The sequence below is a fragment of the Nannospalax galili genome, unplaced genomic scaffold, assembly GCF_000622305.1.
Source record: "Nannospalax galili isolate Female #2095 unplaced genomic scaffold, S.galili_v1.0 scaffold582, whole genome shotgun sequence".
NCBI classification, from domain to species: Eukaryota; Metazoa; Chordata; class Mammalia; order Rodentia; family Spalacidae; genus Nannospalax; species Nannospalax galili.
In genome coordinates, this window is record NW_008349130.1 from 1621855 (window position 1) to 1645028 (window position 23174).

A 23174-nucleotide genomic window follows, 5' to 3' on the forward strand; every position below is an offset into this window, starting at 1 on the left:
AACCTGAAAGGCGAGAAAGTTTAGCTGACTAGGAGACAGGGAAGGAGAAGACAACATAAGGGCAGCAGGAAAGCATTCTGGGGTTATTACTTGCCCCTTCCTCACTGCCCCTTCCCTACTTGGCAGCAGTCTTAAAGACAGAGCCCATGCTCCCAGTGTGGGATCCTTGACTCAGATTCCAAAAAGAGCAGTGCAGATCTCACCAGTGTTTGTCTGTGTTAACGTGGGGCTATCTGAAGGACTAACAGAAGGCAGATATCTATTTCTTCTAACTTAGGGCCCACTCAGGAGAAAAAGTAGCATCCATTGCAGCAGGGGAGGGTGGGGAGGACGGGAGTATAAGGCAGACAAAAAAATTATAGCAGATTGGGGAGAAATAGTTACACATACACTAGACCATCTAAACCCTGGGAGGAAAATCCAGAAAGAGAATTTCCCATGGAAGTGCCTATATGTACTGTAGAATTTAGAAAGCCATATATGTGCCCAGAACAGGATGCAATCTCAGAAGAAAAAATAAAAACCCTGAAAGGACATAATACTTTCACCAGAGTGGGAGAGAGGAGCTGAGGAGCACGGACTCCCCACCACCACCCACCTGGTTTTGATATTTTGCTAAAAGGCATGGTCCTTTCCATGCTGAAATACAGTAGTTACCAGGACCAGCAGGAAGAAGTAGAGAGTCCTGAGCTACATCGTCAGTCCCTTACATTCTTTACACAAAATCTTTCCTGTTTTCATTTAGAAACAGGGTCTCCTATGGCCCAGGCTGGCCTCAATTTTTTTTTTTTTTTTTTTTTTTTTTTTTTTTTTTGCTATGGACCTAAAGATGACTTGAACTTCTGATCTCTTGCCTCTACCTCAAATGCTGCTAGGATTACAGGTGTACACCACCAAACTGGATGCTGAGTATTGATTCCAGGGCTCCCTGCATGGCAAACAAGAACTCTACTACTGATGCAGAAGGAGGACTTGAGCACAGAGCTAATATGGAAAGACAGAGGGAGGTGGCTTTTGTTTGTTGAGAAATCCGTGAAAAACTACCTGAAAACAAAGGGAACAGAGAGACCCTAATGATCAAACAATAAGGAATACAGTTTTTCCACAAATAGGTTTAAAAGTTGCCCAAACAAACTCTAATTTTCTTTTTCCATTTAACAGGAAGAGGGGTCTTGGTGGATCTAACATGTTTTTACATTTGTTATAACTTTATCCATTCAATAAGCAATCATTTAGTGACAAACACTCTACTAAGGTTCTCTGAAGGAGAAAGAAAACATGATCTTAATCCCTCAAAAAACTCAGTAAAGATGTGAGATACAGATGTACATATTTCAAGTGTACTTGGTGTGGTATAACTGTAGCCTTGTACAGATAGTAGCTACACTTTGTCCAAAAAAAGGAAAGCAGCTATGCATGGTAGTGTAATCCTATAATCTCAGCTACCTGGAAGGCTGAGGCAGGAGAATGAGTTCAAAGTCACTCTGAAAAATTTGGAAGACCACATCTCAACAAAATGAAAACCCAGAAAAATCTTAAAGTAACGTAAAACTGCCTTAATGGTAACTTTATATGACTTAAGCTAAGAGATGACATTTGAGCCATTTGTTGTGAGGTGAAATGAGGGAAAAAAAGGTTATTAAAGTGGGAAAATCATTTCTTTGCAAGGAACACTGTGTGGACCTCATGCTTTAACAGAAGTCAGCAGGAAATAAACCCAGTCACACACATTCACGCCCCTCTGATTTTCGATGAATGGACATCATGTCATTGTTAATAAAAATTAGTGTAAAGTTTTAGGCATCTTTTCTTGGATTCTTTGTTTGGTTTTGTTGTTTGAGATAGGTCTCATGTAGTACAGATAGGCCTCCAACTCACTATGGAGCTCAGGAAATGATGGGTTGGTTACAAGCTTGTGCAGTGCGAGGGAATCAAACCCACAGCTTCATGGATGCTAGGCAAGCACTTTTCCAGCTGAGCTACATCTCCAGTGCTTTACTTGGATTTTTAAGTAGTAATAGTAATTCCTTTTCGAAACCCTAAAACTGCAAAATTTCATTCTCCAAACCATAAAATGCATGGCACAAGTAACAAAATGGTAGAGGTTCTGAAACAGATCAAGTTATACACATCTCAGATTTCCCGGGTTAGTCAGACGTCCACAAAACTGAAGAATTCCAATGTGTGGGCACTTAAAAAGTATGATTTTTGATTGGCATTTTCCTGGAATTAATGATGGGTTTGCAAATAAAAAAAATCTGAATGCCAGCCGGGCGTGGTAGTGCAAGCCTTTAATCCCAGCACTCAGGAGGCAGAGGCAAGCGGATCTCTGTGAGTTCAAGGCCAGCCTGGTCTATATAGTGAGTTCTAGGACAGCTGGGGCTACAGGGAGACCCTGTCTCAAAAAGACCTCCCCCGCACAAAAAAAAAACTGAATTCCTATTCAACTGTGTTTATCTTTTAGGTGTCTCGACAAAAAGTATATCTGACAGGTACTGTTTAAACTCAATAAAAGTTCTTCCACTGTTGAGTTAATTATAACATGGCTAGTAAGCCCTTAAAGTCATGCTGGTAAAACAAGTCGTGCAAAGGACTTGCCTTTAATCAGACTACAGATTTTCTGCCAACTTTGCTTAGCCTATGAGTGTCCTATGAGTGTTTACTATAGGAAAGACCAATTTTCCTTTTTTTTTTTTGGTCTTTGAGACAGGATCTCTCTGTAGCCCGAGCTGGCCTAGAACTCCCTATGTAGACGAGGCTGGCCTCAAAATCAGAGATCCACCTGCCTCTGCCTCCCAAGTGCTAGGATTAAAAGAGTGCACCACCACACCCAGTGAAAGACCAGTTTTCTAATTTAACAAAAGGATGAATCAATTCCACTGTCAGAGTCAAATTCCCAAACTCTTACAGCATATAGCTCTAGTATGCTCTTGATCAAACTAACTGAAAGACAACACTTTAATGCACAGAAAATAAGTCACTGGGCCATTGTGCTTGTGTGTTTAGACACATTTCCTTCCCTACTTTCCAGCCTCCACATTCCTAGCCTCAAGTTGCCAACAACAAGCAACACTATGATGAAGTACAAATAAGACTATTTCCCTTCACTGCAACAGACATGACTATATTTTTAAATTCTTCCAGTGAAACTTAAAGGTCTTTTCTAAGATCCATTAATTCTTTTCCTCCATGATTATTTTTAAAATGCAGTCTCGTTATGGAAAAACTAAAGTAAAAAAATGATTACATGGCACACTCAAACAGTGATACAGTCAAGAAATGATAATGCCAAGTTACAAAAAGAGTTCTCTTAAACCTATGGGGAAAAAAGCTTTTCATTTAAGACAAGGAAAAACAGTGCTTCTAGAACTTTATTTACAAAAGGAGGTATTGGACTAGTTTTGGCAAAAAGGCCACGGTGTGCTAACTTGTTCCAGCCTTCTAAAGTAGTTTACTTTTAAGTCATTTTATGTGAGAAACTTTTTTTAAAGGAGGGAGTAAGGAGTTAGTGAAAGCATAAGAAATTAAAAATGACAATGAGAGGGCCTGCAGAGATGGCTCGGTGGTTAAGAGCACTGGCTGCTGTTGCAGAGGTCACCTGGGTTTGTTTGCTAACATTCTCATGGTGGCTTACAGCTGCTTGTAACCTCAGTTCCAAGGGATCTGATGCCATTTTCCGGCCTCTGTGGGCACCAGGCACACGCATGGCGCACATACATACATACAAGCAAACACTCATATACATAAAAAGTTAAAAAAAAAAAAAGATAACAAAATACATCAGCGTACAGTAGAGACGAACTCCAGTTACCTTCTGTGGATCTGAGTTCCTCTACTGAAGGGCTTTTCACACTCACGGCATCATCACTGTCACATTCTATAAGAAAGAATAAATACAAATATATTTCTGAAAAAGTTGTCCTAAGTTCTGTATTCTCAAACAACAATGCTTTTTCTGTTTGATGTTTATGAAACAGGGTCTCACTCTGTAGCCAAGGCTGGCCTCAAACTTATGGTAATCCTTCTGCCCTAGCCTCCTGAGAGCAGGGTTTATAGATATGAGCCCCACACCTAGCTAAACAATATTATTTTCAAAGACTTTTCTCATACGAAACTTCATTCATTCATATTTCACCAGTAATTCTGCAGGCTTTTTGTTGTTAACGTTTAACACAAATTAAACAATATTAAAAATTGATAATTCAGGGCTGGAGAGATGGCTCAGTGATTAAAATCACTGGCTGCTCTTGCAGAGGATCCAGGTTCAATTCCCGGCACCCGCATGGCAGCTAACAGCCATCTGTAACTCCAGTTCCAGGGGATTCGACCACCTCTTCTGATCTCCATGGGCATTTCATGATACAAATGCACTTACATACACGCAGGAAACACACTCATACACATAAAATAAAAATAATACTTAATGACATTACTAAGTAGGTACTGCAAAGTCACTTGAAATCTGAGTCTGGTACTGAAATCTGGTATATACACCAGGCTGGTCTGTCTCCTGAGTGCTGAGATTAAAGATGTGTGCCATCACACCAGGCATGGTAGCTACTTTTAATAAAAATGTAAATGGATATATGTCAATTTATATCAACATACAATTATATGTAAGAAGATATGCATATGCACATATCATAGTGACTGAATCAGAGTCAAAATAACAATGTAAGTCACAGGAACATATTTGCTTCTGTGAAAACATGGAAAAACACTGCTGAAAACTAAAAATTTACAACTACCCATGACGAAAATTAAATTACTAGATTTCATTGTATTCCTTTGTTACATTTATTTTGCCTTTCCAGAAAATTGCTTCAAATATTTTAAGCAATGTCTTAAGAGATATAAAACATCATTTACAGTTTGAAAAACAAAATTAAGCATCAAGACATTAAAAATGTCTTGACCAAAAAGATGGCTCAGCAACTAAAGATGTTTGTCACCAAACATGACATAGAGTTTGAATTCTGGAACCCACATGGTAGAAGAACCCATTCTTGCATGCTGTCCTGACCTCCACAAGCATGCAGTGGTGCACATTTATATGGGTGGCCACATATAAATAATTATAATAACATCAAAACCCCCACAAAATAAAGAGAAAACACCCAGGAGTTTCTGTTATCACTACAATTTAAAGTCAAAGTCAGTCAAAAGCAGCATGTCATGACTGATCCAAACTCTTGTCTCATCATGAAAGGCCTAAGACTTTTGAAACTGTAGATCTGAATAAAATGAGCAGCTTGACACTGGGTGGGCAAACTTATAAAAGGCTCTTTTGCCTCAATCAACTCCATCTATAAAACAGAGAAAATCATAATAGTCCTCTATTTTCACTGTATATGCACAACACTAATTGTACTGTATAGACTGGGGAAACAGCAACAGGCAGATTGGCCTTTGGAATTAAATTCAAGAAATATTTTACATAATGCTTATTCTATGAGTCATGTGCTGTACTTTCACAACATAAGTGAACTTCTACATTGGTTTTTAAAATGAACTTTAAGATCTGTATAATTATGACTCTACAGACACCATTACTAATACTTCTACCTTACTCATTCAAAGTGAAGCCAGAACCAAATGTATACGAGAAAGCTTAAGGTCCATAAACCAGACCATCTAAGAAGTGTTCAATAACACCTCTGTGGTAAAATCTTTCTCACTGCATGTCATTCTCAAGAGAGGACACTAGTCCAAACACTGAGTATCGTAACTCTCATATACTCTGAGACAATTATTCAGAGTGGAGAAGGTAGAGCAGACAATCATCCAGAGAGGACACTGTTCCAAGCTTTGAGTCTAGCAACTCCCTATATATTTTGAGACAGTTATTCACACTGAGTGGAAGAAAGGGTTTCTAGGGCATTTCTTACAGCTGCAAGTTATAGTAAACCAACAGCCCACTTCCATGTTTGAAGTTCTTGTACACACAACTGGAGAAGCCTGGAAAGATAGGAATATTGATTTCATTATGAGATGAGATGTAAGATCCTAGGGTAACTACAATGCTGACTGTTTTCCCTGACTGTGCTTCGCATATAGTCCAGTTTACTTTTCAAAGCATCAAAACTCTTGTAATTAGATCTTTTGACAAAAATAGAGAAATATGCCAGAATCTCACTTATAAGAGAAAACTCTCATATCTACCTTTATGTAAACTGCAGTGTCATTAGTGTGTAGCAGAACTTATCTTCACTCTTAAAGTACACAGTAATTTACAAGGGGTGGGGGTACCTCTATGTCTGATTTGTACTGAAGAAAGTCTCATTCCTAACAGGGAATACTCATAAAAAGAAAAGCCATTGTGTGGACACAGTAAGTTATTTGAACATTCTATGTTAAAATTCTAAAATGAATTATTGTTGCAGAATAAACATATATTGTTTTTAAAAAAATAAAAAAATATACTTTCTAAATCACTGCTTCGTCACCTGTAAAATGGGATTTGTAATCTAACACATCCTATCTCACAGTATATAAAAAGAGAATTAAAAAACATGGGGATTTTTAAAATGTATCTAAACATCTTTAAATGTTCAAATACTTTAAGTATAAAAAACAGCATATTTGTTGGAACTACGGTATGCTCTCAAGAAATATTACTTCACTTCTCTTTAAAACTGAAAACTAGAGTAACATGCTATATACCTCTCTGAAACATGAAACTTACACTAGAAGGTTCTGAAAAACATGTTAGAGGTCTAAGAGATCAGCAGTGGAGCACCCCTAATTAGGATTTCTAGGAAAAGTTTAGTTATTTTGTTTCTCATTTTATTTTTTATATAAAAAATAAGGGATCTCCTTGGGTAGTCTGGACCAGCCTTGAATATGCAACTTCTTATCTCAGTCTCTGAGCAGTAGTATTACAGTATGTGCTGCCCCAATAGGCTCCTGGTCCTTTTAAGAAAGTGAGAATGAATGCAATAGAAAATAGAGTTAATGAATAAGGCTATGAAAGGGGTCCACAAGTTACTAGATATTTATACACGTATCAAATCAAACCAAATATTAGTGCTGGAACCCTGAGCCTAGAGAGACTAAGGCAAAAGTTATGAGACAATCAAATTTAATTTAAAGGCTCAAAAAGTAAATGCCTGAAAAAGTAAATGATTTTCCCTAACCAAGTCAAAGACTTGGAAAAAAATACCAGTGAAGTTACGTAGTTTTCCCCTCCTTGTCAAGCAGAAATAAGACTTATGACCAAGTGAATGAACATGAATATATGAACCAGCAACTCTAAATATCTTTATTTTTACTAAGCTAAGTATTTCCTGAAAAACTTCCAATTAACTGAAAAATTAGCAACAGCTAAGGTTCAGTTCACAGCACCATAATAACAGAACAAAAACACTTCTGTTGTATACTCAAGCTGACAGTTTTGTCTGCTGGCTAGCACCTAGGTATGTGGGGACTACAAATCTGAAACTTGTAGGTAATATGGTATACCCATATTTATTTTGTGAGAAAGTATTCATCAGAGTCTCACAGATGTCTACTGAACCCCTAACTCCAAACTACATTGTGTTAAGAAACTGTGTCAAATCTCACGATAGGAATATCATGTAAGTAAGGAGTTACCTTGACATTCTCTGGTAACCAAACTAACCTAAGGCTCAACGAGAACCATTCATAGAAGATGGGTGTGGTAGTACACACCTGTAGTCACAGCTACTCAGGAAGCTGAGGCAGGAGGACCACTTGAAGCCAGATGTTCAAAGTTAACCTAAGCAAAACAAGAACACTGTCATCTCAGAGCCCCACCCCCACCCCATCTGAAAAAGTGACTTTCTTATTATAAAGTTTACTTTAAACTGTTTAAATCTTCCATGAAGAAAAAGCTGTACTTAAATTATACAACTATACCTGAACAGACTATGATTTAATTTTTTTAAATACTTTTGATTTAAAGACTACTTAATTTTAATTATTTTTATTACTTTAAAAATATAGTGGCTAGGAACTATATTTCCTTGTTATGAAACTACTAATAAAAATGGCTATAATTCACTAAACATCCAAAGGGCTTTACATATACAGTGCTAGACGGTTTTACATACATCACCAATTCTTACACCCTAAAAGATATGAAAAAGTAACTTGCCTGAGATCACTTGGCTAGGAAGCAGCAAAGTTAGCATGCAATCAGAGCCCTTCTTTATGTTAGTGTACAATCTCTGTATTTTACAACATTCAGAATAAAGGATACCATGTTTCTCCAAAAAGTAGTAAGTTCAACTGAGTACTGAATATGAATAATAAAGGAAAAAGGATACCCAGAGTATCAGGGCATAATCAGCAGGTATTCAAGAACCTGCTTCTTAATGTAACCTAATTTACCCATCAGACCTATTTATATGCAGCATTCATTTCAAATGGAACAGAAATAGAGGCAAATCCACAACAGGCATCACAGTCCAAATTCTAAAAGAAATGTTCCCCGAACTGTAGCATGAGAAAAGATAAAAGAAGTTGTCTGGTGTGGCAAAGGCAGGAGAATAAGAGGAGGGACAACAAAGGAAGATGGGCTTTATACTTTGACTTGGTTTTGTTTTTAAAAGCCAAAGACAGAAAAATGAAGTAGATAAAAATAAAAATAAGAGAATAGGAAGATAATATTGAGGACCAAGGCACAATAGAAACATGCAAGAGCTCATTTTCTTTTATCACCTTGCATCATTACTTTGCCTTTTTCTTTATGAGTATGTGTAGCCAAGGCTGGCCTTGAACTAGCAATTTTGCCCCTGGCTCTATCTCCCTGAGTGGAAGATTATAGTTGTGCTACACCCAGCGTCATTACTCTGCTTAAAAAAAAGTATAGTTGAGTGCTAAGCATGGTGGCACAACCCAGCATTGAGAGGTCGAGGCGAGAAGATCAGGAACTCAAGGCTGGGCCACAGGACACCAGGTTTCAAAAAAACCAAGAGGGCTACATTATAATATTTTAGAAATACATTGATCCACTCTTACTGGTGATTAGAGTAACATTCTTCATTATGAGTTTTTAATAAAAATATAGTCCCAACTGTTTTGAAAGAAAATAACAGAGTGGCAAACAGAATTAAAAATCTTAAAAGGATATAATAAGACTGCCAAAAAGAAGCCAGCTTTCATTGAGGCTATTCACCAACATCTTCAAATCTTTTAAAATTTTGTTTTATTTGAGACAAGTCTCTTCTTGCAACCCAAGGCTGGCCTCCAATTCCTGATCCTCCTGCCTCCATTTCCTATGCACTAGGATTACAGGCATGCACCACCATACCTGGCTCAGGATCGTCAAACCTTACTCATGAACTCAAATTCTTGAGGATTTGGGTTTTTTTGTTTTGTTTTTGTTATCTGAAACAGGTTTGATGTCAATTTTCCTACTACAGCCTATCAACTGCTGAAATTAACAAGTGTAACCAACCACACCTGTCCACAGAATATTTATGTATTATTCTTACATTCTCTTCTTTTGTATTTAAGAAACTAAACAGTAAGAAAACAACAACAACAATAACAACAACAACAAAAAAAAAACCACCAAAACTTAAGAATTCCTAGAACTACTTTCTTCTTTAAATACTGGGTGGTGGTGAAATGAACATCAATAGTCCTAATCACTAGACAGTTTCACAAAGGTAGGAAAGTACAAACCACAGCAATAAAGCCAGAGGTACCCACTTCCTCACAGGCTCCTTAGGATTTCATTCTGTCATGGTAAACCTCACAAAGTCTCTAATTCTTGATATTGCCATATTTCTTGCTTTCATGTTTACTTAAAAGTACTCTGTTTTTTGACTAGCTAGGATGCCTTAAGGGTGGTAGACAACACTCTGCTTTCTAAAAAAACTAAAGATAAATTCAAAATTTCGGAAATAAAGTGAAGATCTGAATTGTAAACTGTAGTATATTTTAATACATGAATATATATATTTTATACAAGTGGATATTGATTTTTAAATCAAGTGGATATTGATAAAATTCTTTTATAAGAATTTAAAAAGGTTGTGGAAAATTAATGTGAATAATCTTCATTCTAAGAAGTACACCTAAGAATGAAAGTAATACCAGGCAAATGACACAGGCCTCCTTCCAGCACTTGGGAGATAGAGATAGGAGGATGAGGAGTCAAGGCCAGCCTCTGCTACACAGTGAGTTCTAGGCCAGCCTAGGCTACAAGAGACCCTGGTCATAATAAACACAAAATAAGAATGCAAGTGAGATAAGAAAAGTATAAGGTAGAGAGAAGGAACAGAGCATGGAGGCAGGTATAAGAAGCAGATAGCAGTTCACCAGCAGACAGCAGTTTATTGGTTTCTTTCAGCAGTGAAAGCTCCTCCTTTTGGGCGGTTTGCACTGTGGCAGCTGCGTACCTTTGGTAGTATCAGATATGCTATTTAACAAGGCACACATCATGTCTCCCTCTAAGTGGTGAGGATTTAGAATATGAGCTGGCCTCTGAGTCTTCTTAAATTGATTCTCTAGCTCCAGAAAACCTTGGTCTCCTGAGAGGATGGTGAAAGGAATCTGCTTAGGCAGTTGTTCATCTAGACGGCCAGCCTACGTTAGAACAAATGGCATAGGTTGATAAAAATCTGGAAGCTTCAAATCAAGTAACAGCTATTTCACAATGAGCACATACCTAGGACAGTATATTATGCTTGTTTCTTTCTTAGCCCAGCCTTCATAAACAAAATACAATACATTTAATCAAAAAAAAAAAAAAACCAAAAAAAAAGGTGCCAATAATAGTAAGATAACCTAGTTATATACTACTAAGGAAAAAGAAGCCAAAATTCAAGGTCAAGGGGGTACCTACATAAAGCGGAGTCACCAAAAGGCCACACATTCAAGGTAAGAAAAAACAAATCCCTATAGGGAAAATACACAAAAAGGTAACTTGAATGACTTAATCTTCACACTACATAGGAGAGAGAAATCTCTTATGGCTGAAGCAGCAGTTGAGAACTGTCACATATTATCTCTGTGACACAAAAACCTTTAAGCAGAGAATTTATTATAAAGTGGGTCCTGGTTAGTAGTTTCTCTGAGTGACCAGAAGAGGCAGTTGTAAATGAAGATTCTATTTAAGACAACAGTGATTGACAAGACCCCTCTCAGTTTCAGATGCTAAAATGTGAAAGGGGCTAGAGAGATGGTTCGGCAGGTTAAGAGCACTTGATGCTCTTGCAGAGGACCCTGGTTCAGTTCCCAGAACCCACACGGCAGTTCACAACCCTCTGTAACTCCAGTTCCAAGGAATCAGACACCCTCTTCTGGCCTCTAAGAGCATAAATGTGGTGCACATATGTACATGCAGACAAAACACTAATACACATAAAATAAAAATAAAACATTTTAAAACATTTTTTTTTCTTTTGAGACAGGGTCTCTCTGTAGCCTGTCCTTAAATTTTAAAACATTTTATGTGAAAGTACATTAGCATACATCAAATACAATATCATCTCTTGACTATTCCATAAATAATTAAGAGTATGCTATATATGGATGAAAATCTACAAGATTGAGATAAAGCAGTAAATAAAATATGCCATGATCCTTGCCTGTGAATTCTTTACAAAAATCAGCAATGAATAATGATCTATATAAATTGCCATCGCAGTTCTTGTGTGAAAGAAAATCTAAATGAATCCTAGGTTGATAATAGATTTTTAATAAAACAGTGACTTACATGCATACATATGGCAAAATCAGCAGCATCTTTCCTTTTACTACAACGTGGATGAAGAAAGAAGCATCCAATCCTATTTAAGTAATTATAAATCTTACAGCTCAGTGGAGGCTTCCAATTGGTGTTTCCGCCTATTAATTTTAGAAAAAATATGATAGTCAAACGGGGAAAGAAAAGACTGAAAACTTTATCAAGGAAAAATATATCTTATAAGGTTTTACTTTTCTACAGAGAAAGTATCAAACTATAATGTGAGAGAACTGAGCTGAGGATGTAGCTCAGTTGGTAGAGTACTTGCCTAGCATGCACAAAACCCTGGGTTTGACCACCACCATCACATAAATCAGGCCCAGTGGTGCAAACTTGTGGGAAGTGGATGCCGGATATCAAGAATTCAAGGCCAGCTTCAGCTTCACAGCAGGATTGAGGCCAGCCTGGGCCACAAGAGATGCTGTTTTAAATATATTTTTTTTAATTTATTATTTTTATTTTATGTGTATGCATGTATTGCCTGCATGTAGATAAGTGCACCCGTGTTGTGCAATGCCTGTGGAGGACAGAAGAGGCTGTCAGATCCCCTGGAACTGGAGTTACAGACAGTTGTTAGCTGCCATGTGGGTGCTGAGATCTGAACCCAGGTCTTCTGCAAGAATAACCAGTGTTCTTAACCGCTGAGCCATCTCTTCAGCCCCAAGAGATGCTGTTTTAAAAGATAAGAATGTGAGAGAATTCAGTCCTATTACAGACATCCCACCTTGCTACTTTATAATATTAGAAATGGGGACTAACTTCTTCGAATGTGCCTACTCACCTAAAAGTTCATAATGATGGTAAGTAGAATCAAAAGTTTTATGTGAAAATTCTTAGAATGGCGTCTTTCTAAAAATATGCAAAAATTGGTAGTTTCTATAACATGCCAAGGCTAGTGAGTGGATAGAAATAACGGGCAATCATTCTAAGTATTTATGCCCACAGATTAGTTCTACTTTTGGTCTTCCTCAGAGAAGCTTCTCTTTGCACTAGGTAAGTTAATACAGAGATTCATAACCAGTCAAAGTGCTAAGAGTAAGTGACTGTTGAAAGTTCAGCCCCCAAAAAGACTATGTAACTCCCTCCAAGGTTCAGAAAACATGGTGGAAGAAGGAACAGAATGTCGGAGCCAGAGGATGGGGGAATGCTCCGAAATGCTGTATTCTGGACATGCCAGGCACTGCACAGTAAACCACTCATAGCAGCTGTGGTTACCTGCACAAGATGGGGCCTGCAACATTCCATCACCAACTGGCCAAAGGCCAATGAAGCACCACCCCTCCATGAGATGATGTTGGCAGTTAATGGCCATGGGAGAAGAGGGGCATCTTTTCTTCAGTGGTGTAGCCACTGTTAAGTTGCCCTTGCTTCATTTATAACCCCAACTATACTCATGTAAGCAGCCCTAATTAAACTCACTGGGTCTGAAAATAGGAACACTTTTTGGGAAGAAGGGATTCAGAAAGAATGGAAGGGGGATGAGAGAGTGTAATAGGGGAGGAGGGGAAAATTACAAAAATGTATGTATGTATGAAATTGTCAAAGAATATTTTTTAAGTTAAAAAAAGAGAAATGATGCACAATCAGCGGAACTAGACTTAGTAAAGCATTACCTGGGCTTATTTATCCAGGTGTATATTTTCAATCTTTAATGCCAATTGTCCTCTTTGTATGCTTCTTCCTCTGAAATATGAACTATACCTGATACTCACTATATTAAACCTCAGTAAATCAGGGAATTCTTTCCCACAAGTCTGGCCAGTGGTCCACAGAGGTATTTAGTGAAGCTGCTTCTTGACAAATAACAATAATTAAAGAAGAGGCAATAATGGCATGTTGAAAATAACATAGGTCCTGTAGCCAGGAGACTCTAGTCCAAAAGCTAACTCTGCTTTCCATTAATGCCATTAATTTAAAAACAGAGGCATGGTGGCACATGCCTTTTAGTCCCAGCACTTGGGAGGCAGAGGCAGGTGGATCTCTGTGAGTTCAAGGCCAGCCTAGTCTACATAGTGAGTGCCAGGCCAGCTGGGGTTACAGGGAGACCCTGTCTCAAAAAGATCAAAAAAAAAAAAAAAAAAAGAAAAAAAAAAGAGAACAAAAAATAAACTTCTCAGCTTGCTTCCTTGCATATTTTTTTTTAATTTTTAAAAATATTTTATTTATGGGCTGGAGAGATGGCTCAGCGGTTAAGAACACTGATTGTTCTATCAGAAGACCTGGGTTTGAATCCCAGCACTCATATGGCAGGTAACAACTGTCCATAACTCCAGTTCCAGGGGATCTGGAACTGCATGTATGTTGCCTGCATGTATGTGAGTGCACCCGTGTCATGCAATGCCATGGAGGACAGAAGAGGGCTTCAAATTCCCCTGGAACTGGAGTTAAGGATGGTTTACAGCTGCCATGTGGGTGCTGGGAATCAAACCTGGTCCTCTGCAAGAGCAGTTAGTACTCTTAACTGCTGAGCCATCTCTCCAGCCCCTGTATTTTGTTTCTAAACACATAAAAGCAAATATACAAAATCTTCCTCATCCCACTTCCTTGTATTTTCAAAGCCTAGATCATCATAAATGTTGAATAAATCCTTTTTGTGTGCATCAAAAGACACATACAAATTCTGGATCAACAAGCAGAGCTAATATTTAGCATAAAGGCCTACAATAAATAAATAAATAAATAAATAATAAATAAATAAATAAATAAATAAATAATCTAGAGCCAGCAAGATTGCTCAGTGAGTAAAGGCAGTTGTCACCAAGTCTGACAGTTTGAGTTCAATGCCCATAACCCACTTACAAGGACAAGAGGCACACATGCACCCAAAACCACACATACAAAATAAATGTAAAAAGATAATCTAGCAAAGTAACTACAATGCACAGTAATACTATTCAAATTATACTTCAATATTCTATTCACAGGAAGGCTTAAAGAACCTTTTAAAATGAATCATCTATTGTTTGAAATTCTGGAATCAATTTTAAAAACAAAATAAATATCAAAGCTAAAAAAAGAATCACATTTTCAGAAGAGGTGTCTCAAATGGTTTCCTTCTGAATCATACCTTGAAAACCCCAAATAAACGTTCCTTGGTTAAGATAGCCTGGTAGATGACCAAAGAAGTTGGACCAGTTATCAAAATCTACAAAGACTATGTGAGTCATGGTTCGCAGGTAGTCCAAATCTGGAAGCTCAACAACTTCTTCATCTGAGAACAAAAAACATTAGCATGAATTCAGCCAGAATCTTCATACACCTTCTAATTTCTTAAATCTAAAAGATACTGAATATACAAAAACATGTTTTTTTGTTTTGTTTTGTTTTGTCTTTTTGAGACAGGGTCTGCCTGTAGCCCCAGCTGTAGACCAGGCTGGCCTTGAACTCACAGAGATCTGCCTGCTTCTGCCTCCCAAGTGCTGGGATTAAAGGTGTGCGCCACAATGCCCAGCATGAATTGTTTCTTTATTCAACTGTCCCTAAACCTTTTTACAGAATCCAAATCTATATATTTCAGTTCAGACTTAAATAGGTAATATTCAGAATATTTCACAGTTGATTGCATATTCTTTTTGTAGTATTTTCCTTTGACTGCACAGCCTTTGTGTTATTATATTGAGACAGGGTCTCATGTAACCCAGATTGGCCTCAAACTCACTATAAAACCAAGGCTGGTCTAAACTCACTATAAAACCAAGGCTGGTCTTTAGCTTCTGATTGTCCTGCCATTATCTTCCAAATGCTGAGATTATAGGCATGAACCACCACAGCCAGCTAGGCTTTGCTTAAGTCATCTGTAGAAGAATTTTTTAATAAATTAATGTACTAGGACAATTAGAAGTCCAAGTTTTAAGACTAAATAAGTATAAACTAAGTATAAACTTTCATTATCCATAAATAAATGTTCAGTGTATATCAAAAGATTCATGAACTTATATGTGACGGGAGAGATGGCTCAGTGGTTAACAGTACCGGCTACTCATACAGAGGACCCAGGTTTAACTCCCAGCACCCACATGATAGCTAACAACTATCTGTAACACCAGTTCCAAGGGATCTGACACCCTCTTCTTGCCTCTGCGGGCATTGCGCACAAGGGTACACATACATACGTGCAGGCAATACACTCATATACATAAAAATAATTTTTAAAAAAGATTCGCGAACTTAAGAGCTAACATTTACCAGAGATGTTGAAAAAAAATCTAGCATAATAACTATAATATACAGTTACAATATTCAAATTATGTTCTAATGTTCAATTCATGAAGGTTCAAAGGAACTTTTGTTTTTTTTTGTTTTTTTTTTTTGTCTCTTTGAGACAGGGTCTCCCCGTAGTCCCAGCTGACCTGAACTCACTATGTACACCAAGCTGGCCTTGAAGTCATAAAGACCAGACTACCTTTGCCTCCCAAGTGCTGAGACTAAAGGCGTGCACCACCACGCCCAGCCAGGAACTTTGATTTTTTAAATTTTATTTACTACTTTTATTTTTATTTTACGTGTATGCGTGTATTGCCTGAAAGTAGGTAAGTGCACCCGTGTCATGCAATGCCTGTGGAGGTCAGAAGAGGCTGTCAGATCCCCTGGGACTGGAGTTACGGATAGTTGTTAGCTGCCATGTGGGTGCTGGGATACAAACCCAGGTCTTCTGCAAGAACAACCAGTGTTCTTAACCACTAAGCCATCTCTCCAGCCCCCAAAGGAACTTTTAAAAATGACTAATATAAAAGTTCAAGTTAGGGGTGTGTGTGTGTGTGGGGTGCGTACCTTCAACTCAACACTGAGGCAGGAAGATCAAAGTTTTAGGGCAGCCAGGGCTACATGGTGAGAACTTACCTCAAAAAAACCAAAGCAACAACTAATTTCAAAGTTACCTACTAATAATGCTCTTGCCACCAAAACTTGCTTTTCTTAATCTAGACTGATTTATCGGTAGCCTTTTGGTTCTAGGATTAAATACCCATGAGAACAGAAATAAGGTAACTTGAAACCTCACTGCCATACTCAGGTTCTTACATCTTCTCCCATTCTCCACCTTAAGAGTTTCCAGTGAAGGAGATGCAAATCTTAGAAAGTTTTAACATTATTTTTAAAACAAGTAACTTCTACTCTTCCAAAAGACTCTTTCAATGTTAATTAGCACCATCCCCTCCCATTTCCAAGCCATGATGTACCTTCTGGTTCTTAGAAATTCTAGATTTAGATGTTATAGTCATCTTCTATCAAACACAAATACAAATTCCCCAAAGTAATGAGGATGAAAAGAAAAGCATAAGGGAACATAAAATAGTTTAATCACTGTTTCACTTTTTAGAACTTGAGTTGATTAGGCCATGAATGATTTAATCCTTTCTCACTGAAAACCCACAGGTTAAGGTAATACTGAGACCTATTTGTGGTGGAGAACAAGGCTGTAACAATCAATGGTGTAGAACTAGGTGTGGTGGTGGGGGCACACCTGTAGTCCTCTATGCAGGAGGATAAGATAGGGAGGATGACTTGAACATAACATTTGAGACCACTCTGTGTTAACATACTGAGACACATCAAAAAAATGGATCAACGGCAGTGATAAAAATCTGACCAAAGTCCCACGTGCCAGCTCAGGCTGGGGCCTGAGGCTGCTAGGCATCCATCCACACATACCTCCAGCCAATTGTGAGTCTAGGCTGTATCTGGGCTCTGAGGGTGGCTGTGTGTCCAGAGACTAAAGCAAGGTGCCTGCTCTGGATAGATGTTCTGGAGTCCAGCAGGGCTGCAGAAGTGAGAACTCCAAGTGGCCTCATTGTTCCCTCAGCTGGGACCAGGAGATTCCAGAGGCACAGGCTGCTGTGGAGGGCTTTGCAGGACCCCTCCCACATCTCTCCTGACTCTAGAGGCCTTACATCAAGCTAGCAGATTGTGATTCTAGGATGCTACTTTATAAACATAAGTAATTTAGAAAAACATAATAAAAATCCTGTGGTTCATAAAAAAAATTTTTTATCAGCCAAAATTTTCAGTCTCAGTTTCCACTCTGCCTTTTACAACTTACCAGGTTAATATTCAAAAGGATATAAACTTATTGTTCTCTAATCCCAATCTCCCCTCAAAAAAGTTACACCTCAAAATGAAATAAAGCACTATTATATTTACTTAATCCAACTGTATGGAAGGGAAGTTCAAAGGAAGCACACAAAAGGGAGTTCACAACTCAATCTCTCCCCTCACTTCTTGCTGCTACTTTGAACTCTGCTTCTAACTGCTATTTAAATGACATATTAGTAAGTTTTGTTACCAAGCAATCTTAAATCACATTTATGATTTCTCACATTTCAAGGGGCTACAGAGATGGCTCAATGGTTAATGGCACTTACTGCTCTTCCAGAGGATTTGGGTTTGGTTCCCAGCACATATGGTAGCTAAAAACCATCCATAACTCCAGTTCCTGGGGATCTAACACCCTCTTCTTTCCTCCTCAGCACATGAGTGCACTTACAAACATGCAGACAAAACACTCATGCACATAAAATAAAAATTAATAAAAGAAAGAAAAAGTAAATAGCAAACCAGGCATGATGGCTGAAATCCCAGCATTCAGGAGGCAGAAGGATTGTCAGAATTTCTAGGCCATTCAGGGCTACAAAGTAAGCTCCAGACCAACCTTGGCTACACAGTGAGTGAGATCTTATCTCAAAAACAAAACAAAGTCAGGTGTCAGGGGCCCTTTAATCCCAGTACTCAGGAGACAGTGGCAGGTAGATCTCTGTGATATCAAGGCCAGCCTGCTCTACATAGTGAGCTCCAGGCTAGACAGGGCTACAGGGAGATCCTGTCTCCGAAAAAAAAAAAAAGGCCAAAGAGAAACAAGACAGGGTGGTGATATAGCTCAGTGCTATAATACTTGCTTAGCATGTCAATTTGATTCCCTGCACAAAACACACACACACAAAAAAAAACCTGTTTTTTAAAATGAACCTTAATATTAAGAAAAACATGATTTTAAGGTAAGAGTAAACTTCCAAATTTTTCAGAAAGACTAGCAACTTCTGTCCTTTCTCAAAACTCATTCCTTCTTCAAGTAGAAATAAATCTATTATCTATTACTTAAAGACAGGATAAACTTCTTCCCTCTAAAAGTAGATAAAGTAGTAAGAATACAGATCCCTAAAAGGTACATTATTAGTCAATACTTTTTGCTTCAAAATTCCATCAGCTTTCTCTGGTGGGCATGCTGCACTTAAGTTTCTGTCAGCATGTGAAACATGTACCAGTTGTACAGCCATACCTATGTTCTGGCAGCTTATGTCATTCTCGGCTCCCTTCTCCATGTCTGAAGTTTTTGGATAGCTTATTGTCTGGTTGAGTTTTTTCTCAGTGTGTGAGACACTGGCAGAGAACTTCAACATGCCTCCTTTGTCAGATCCAACAGGAGTCACACTGGGCTTCTGTAAGGCGCCATGCTTTCTATGGAAGTGCTGCTGAGCACTCTCGGGGTTGTGGAAGGCTTTGGTGCAGGTTCCACACTTGATCACATAATGCTGCTCCTCATCACTCTTCTCTTTCCTGTGCACTTGATGGATATGAGCATTAATGTTGGCTAGGTTCTGTGCTGTCACTAAACACAAACTGCAGCGAAACCACAGTTTACCTTTATCTAGCATGGTTTGGAGACATCTATCATAATCTTCTTTTCGGTTAACTTTACAGATGTAACTCTCATGGCAACCACAGGCTAACAGGTTACTGGTCTCTACCACTGAAAAATCATCTTCAGTTTTAATCGAAGTTTTAGTTTTTTCTGACACAAACACATAATCTATGCTATGGTACTCCTTATAATGACTCAGAAATGCTTCTTCCATGTTAAAAGTAAGATCACAAAGCCCACAGAAGTATTTAATCTTTATCTCATTGTTGTGTTCATCCTGGCAGTGTCGGTATAATGTTTCTATTTTATGAAATGTCTTTCTGCAATGGGCACAGCTGTATCTATGAAACTGGTGACTTGCCAAAGACATACAATGTTGTCTTACACATTCCTGGGAATCAAACATATCTTCACAAATTCGGCATTGCCATCTGCCTCTTGGAGGACTGTCTACCAGGAAATGACCAACTACAGTCGGGGTTGAAGATGATTTGTCCACAGTCAAATTACTCACCACAGAGGATGATGGCAAAGTTTCATCTTCTGCCTCATCCATCTCATAAAAATATCTGTGTCCATTATGAAATTCAGTAACATGTGCCATAATAGAATCTTTCTTTATTAACTCCTTTTTGCATGTCCTACACCAAAACAGAAAGTTATTTAAATGTGCCCCTCCATGAAACCGGCTCATGTGTAAACGCATGACCCCTGAATCTTCACACACCTTTCCACAGACCACACACTTGTAACACATCGTGTTGGCTGAGAAAACATGCTTTTCTACTGCATCTTCACTTGGAAATCGTCGAGTGCATTCACAAACCCAGGCTATAACTCTTGACTTTTGTGTATTGACATTAATTATACCTCCATGGCTTTTATTTTCTAAATTCATCTTCTTTTTTGGAATGGCACAGTCCTCTGAGCTGGATTCTTTAATAGACATAATTCGTTTAAGCGATGAAAATTTTGGTTGGTTGAACAATGAATGCAACTCACAAGGAGGCTTACTTCTTTCACTGAGGTGGCAATATAGTAAGACTGATTCTTCCACTGAGTTAATGACTCGGACTTTGTGTCCTGAATTCTTGTGACTTTGGATGCTGGTTTCATCTACAAAGACCTGGTTGCAGTCTGAGCAATAACCTCTTAATATGAATTCTTCTGCAACCTGAGTAATACTTTTCTCGGCCACAGCTACAGGTCCAGCATTTCGACAACGAACCCTAATTTGGATTAAAATAAAAAAGTGTAAGTTTTTTAAATATATCATCTCTGCTTTATATGACAATAATTTTAAAATAAGCAAAATTTAAATAGTCACTAGAAAATATTTTTAATAAAGACACAGTTAAGGATGCTCTACCATTTCAAAACAGTTGAGCACTGCCTATATTTTGTCTTTTTTTTTTTTGTCTTTTTGAAGCAGGGTCTCCCTGTAGCCCCAGCTATCCTGGAACTTACTATGTAGACCAGGCTGGCCTTAAACTCACAGAGATCCGCCTGCCTCTGCCTCCCAAGTGCTGGGACTACAGGCGTGTGCCACCAAGCCTGGCTTATATTTTTGTCTTTTAATATACATACAAAATGTTAAAACTAGAATCAGAAGAAGAAAAATACTAAGATAAACTTTAGAAAACTAAAGTCAATATCAAATGCATTGATAAAGAACCTTAAAGCAAATTAGACTCTCCAAAGTAATTAAATACGTGGAAAAGCACTGTCTATCCTTTTCTCTTGCTGTTTTTTACTCTCTCATGGGCTGTTTGTTTCATTTTATTTTTTGTTTGTTTTTTGAGATGGGCTTTCCCTCCGTCTCCCATGCTCCCTACCTCAGCTTCCCAAGTGCTCAGATTACGGGTATGCACCGTCACAATACCCAGCTTCATTCTTTAAGAACTGATTTTTATGTCAAGAATATGCTGTACCCATATTTGGTTTTCTACTAAAGAACAAGATTCACAATGCAGTGATAGCTACAAGAAATCTGGATTTAGGATGGACAATTTTAGAATGCTGCATCACACCTAAAACAAATTCCATACCTTTTGGCTTTCCCTGCCCCCAACCATACTTCCCTGTCTCACTTTTGCCCACACCTCTAACTTCTCTCATTATACTTTATTTGGTTACTTTCAGGAAAAGCCACACCCTTATTTTATTTTTGGTAACTTTTTATTTATTTTTTTTATTCTGTGTGTATGAATGCATTGCCTTCATGTAGATAGATGCACCCAGTGTCGTGCAATGCCCTTGGAGGTCAGGAGAGGGCATCGGATCCCCTGGAATTGGAATTAAGGACAGTTGTTAGCTGCCATATGGGTACTAGAAATCAAACCTGGGTCCTCTGCAAGAGCAGCTAGTGCTCTTAATCACTGAGCACTATCTTTCTAGCCCCTACCCTTATTTTAAAAGGAGAGCAAAATATTTGCTGAATCCTTCTACTAGTGAACAACTTACTAGGACTTCCTTATAACTTAAGACTAAACCTGCACAAACCTGAAATGGACAGTGAGCTCCATGTGGGAACGTAGCATCTGGTGGCAGGCCACACATTTAACTTGAAACTGAACATCCTTGCACAGAGAGATCAAAAGTTTCTTTGCAAAAGATGGAAATGATATCGGATGTGCTATTCCCTTTCCATCTGAAAGACAAAATAAACTATAAATTGCAAAATAATTCCAAGTAGCCCAATCTTTCTTTTTTCCTTTCTAAACACCAATTAAGTAAAAGAAGATAATTATTTATGTAGTAAAACTGTAAAGGAAACCATTCTGTAGCCTTCAATATAAAGCATGCTTTATGCTTCAAACAAATCTTTTTTTCTTTTTTTTTGGTGGGGGGGCTTTTTGAGACAGGGTCTCCCAGCTGGCCTGGAACTCACTACATTGACTAGACCAGGTTGGCCTGGAACTCACATAGCTCCACCTGCCTTGGCCTCCCAAGTGCTGGGATGAAAGGTATGCACCACCATTCCTGGCCTACTTCAAACAAATCTTATATACAGAGGAATACCCAAATTTGCAGATATCACAGATGTAACAAAAGCACTATACTGAATAAGTGCTTTCTTCACAAGTTTCTCCTCAGTTCTCAAAATAGGTAAAACATACTCATAGATAAAATTGAAGTAGAAATCTTTTACTTTCATAGTTCCAAAAGTGATAACCATTAAGTAACTCCAACAACAATCTAAGAAGTATGATAATCTCCAGAGATTTAACTAGTTTAAAATGTTTTAGCAGAGATATATTAACATACCACCCAGTTTAAAACTCTGATGGAAATGACTCTTTCCAGACATATGCTTCAAACACTCATCCTTGGTACTAAACAGAAGAAAGCAATTTGGACAGGCAAAACATTGAATGATCTGAGGAAGAAGGCTGTTGCTATGTCCATCATCTGCAGCTACCTAAAATACAGAAGAAAGCTGTGTCACAGAAAATCAAGACCAATACTCAAGTAAACGCTTAACTTAAAACAATTATCTATACATTTCCTAATTTATTATTTATTTGGACAATTCTGTACCAATTTTTTGTTTGTTTGGGATATGGTCTCCTTATAGCCTGCTGGTCTGAAACTCACTATGTAGACCAGATTGGCCTTGATCCCACAGAGATCCACCTGCCTCTGCCTCCCACATGCTAGGATTAAAAGGCATGTGCCACTACATACAACCCATACCAATTTTAAACATGAACAGAGAGAACCTGTCTCAAAAAAAAAAAAAGAAATTTATAGAAATGTCATTGTTTTATAAAATATTATCATCTTATAAACTTTTATTAGTCCTCTCATTCCATAATGAAT

General features: G+C 38.0%; 1 protein-coding gene across 1 annotated transcript in view; it reads right to left on the reverse strand.

The window, feature by feature from the left end:
• Window positions 1-23174, reverse strand: part of Znf451 (zinc finger protein 451) — a 73796-nt gene that overhangs the window by 3465 nt on the left and 47157 nt on the right. Inside the window, exons 8-14 of the mRNA XM_008846508.3 lie at window positions 22620-22773; window positions 21855-22002; window positions 18990-20581; window positions 14787-14930; window positions 11690-11820; window positions 10371-10557; window positions 3812-3877 (exon numbers count right to left, since the gene is read on the reverse strand). Coding sequence (XP_008844730.1) covers window positions 3812-3877; window positions 10371-10557; window positions 11690-11820; window positions 14787-14930; window positions 18990-20581; window positions 21855-22002; window positions 22620-22773 — 2422 coding nt within the window. The remainder of the gene's footprint in view (window positions 1-3811; window positions 3878-10370; window positions 10558-11689; window positions 11821-14786; window positions 14931-18989; window positions 20582-21854; window positions 22003-22619; window positions 22774-23174) is intronic.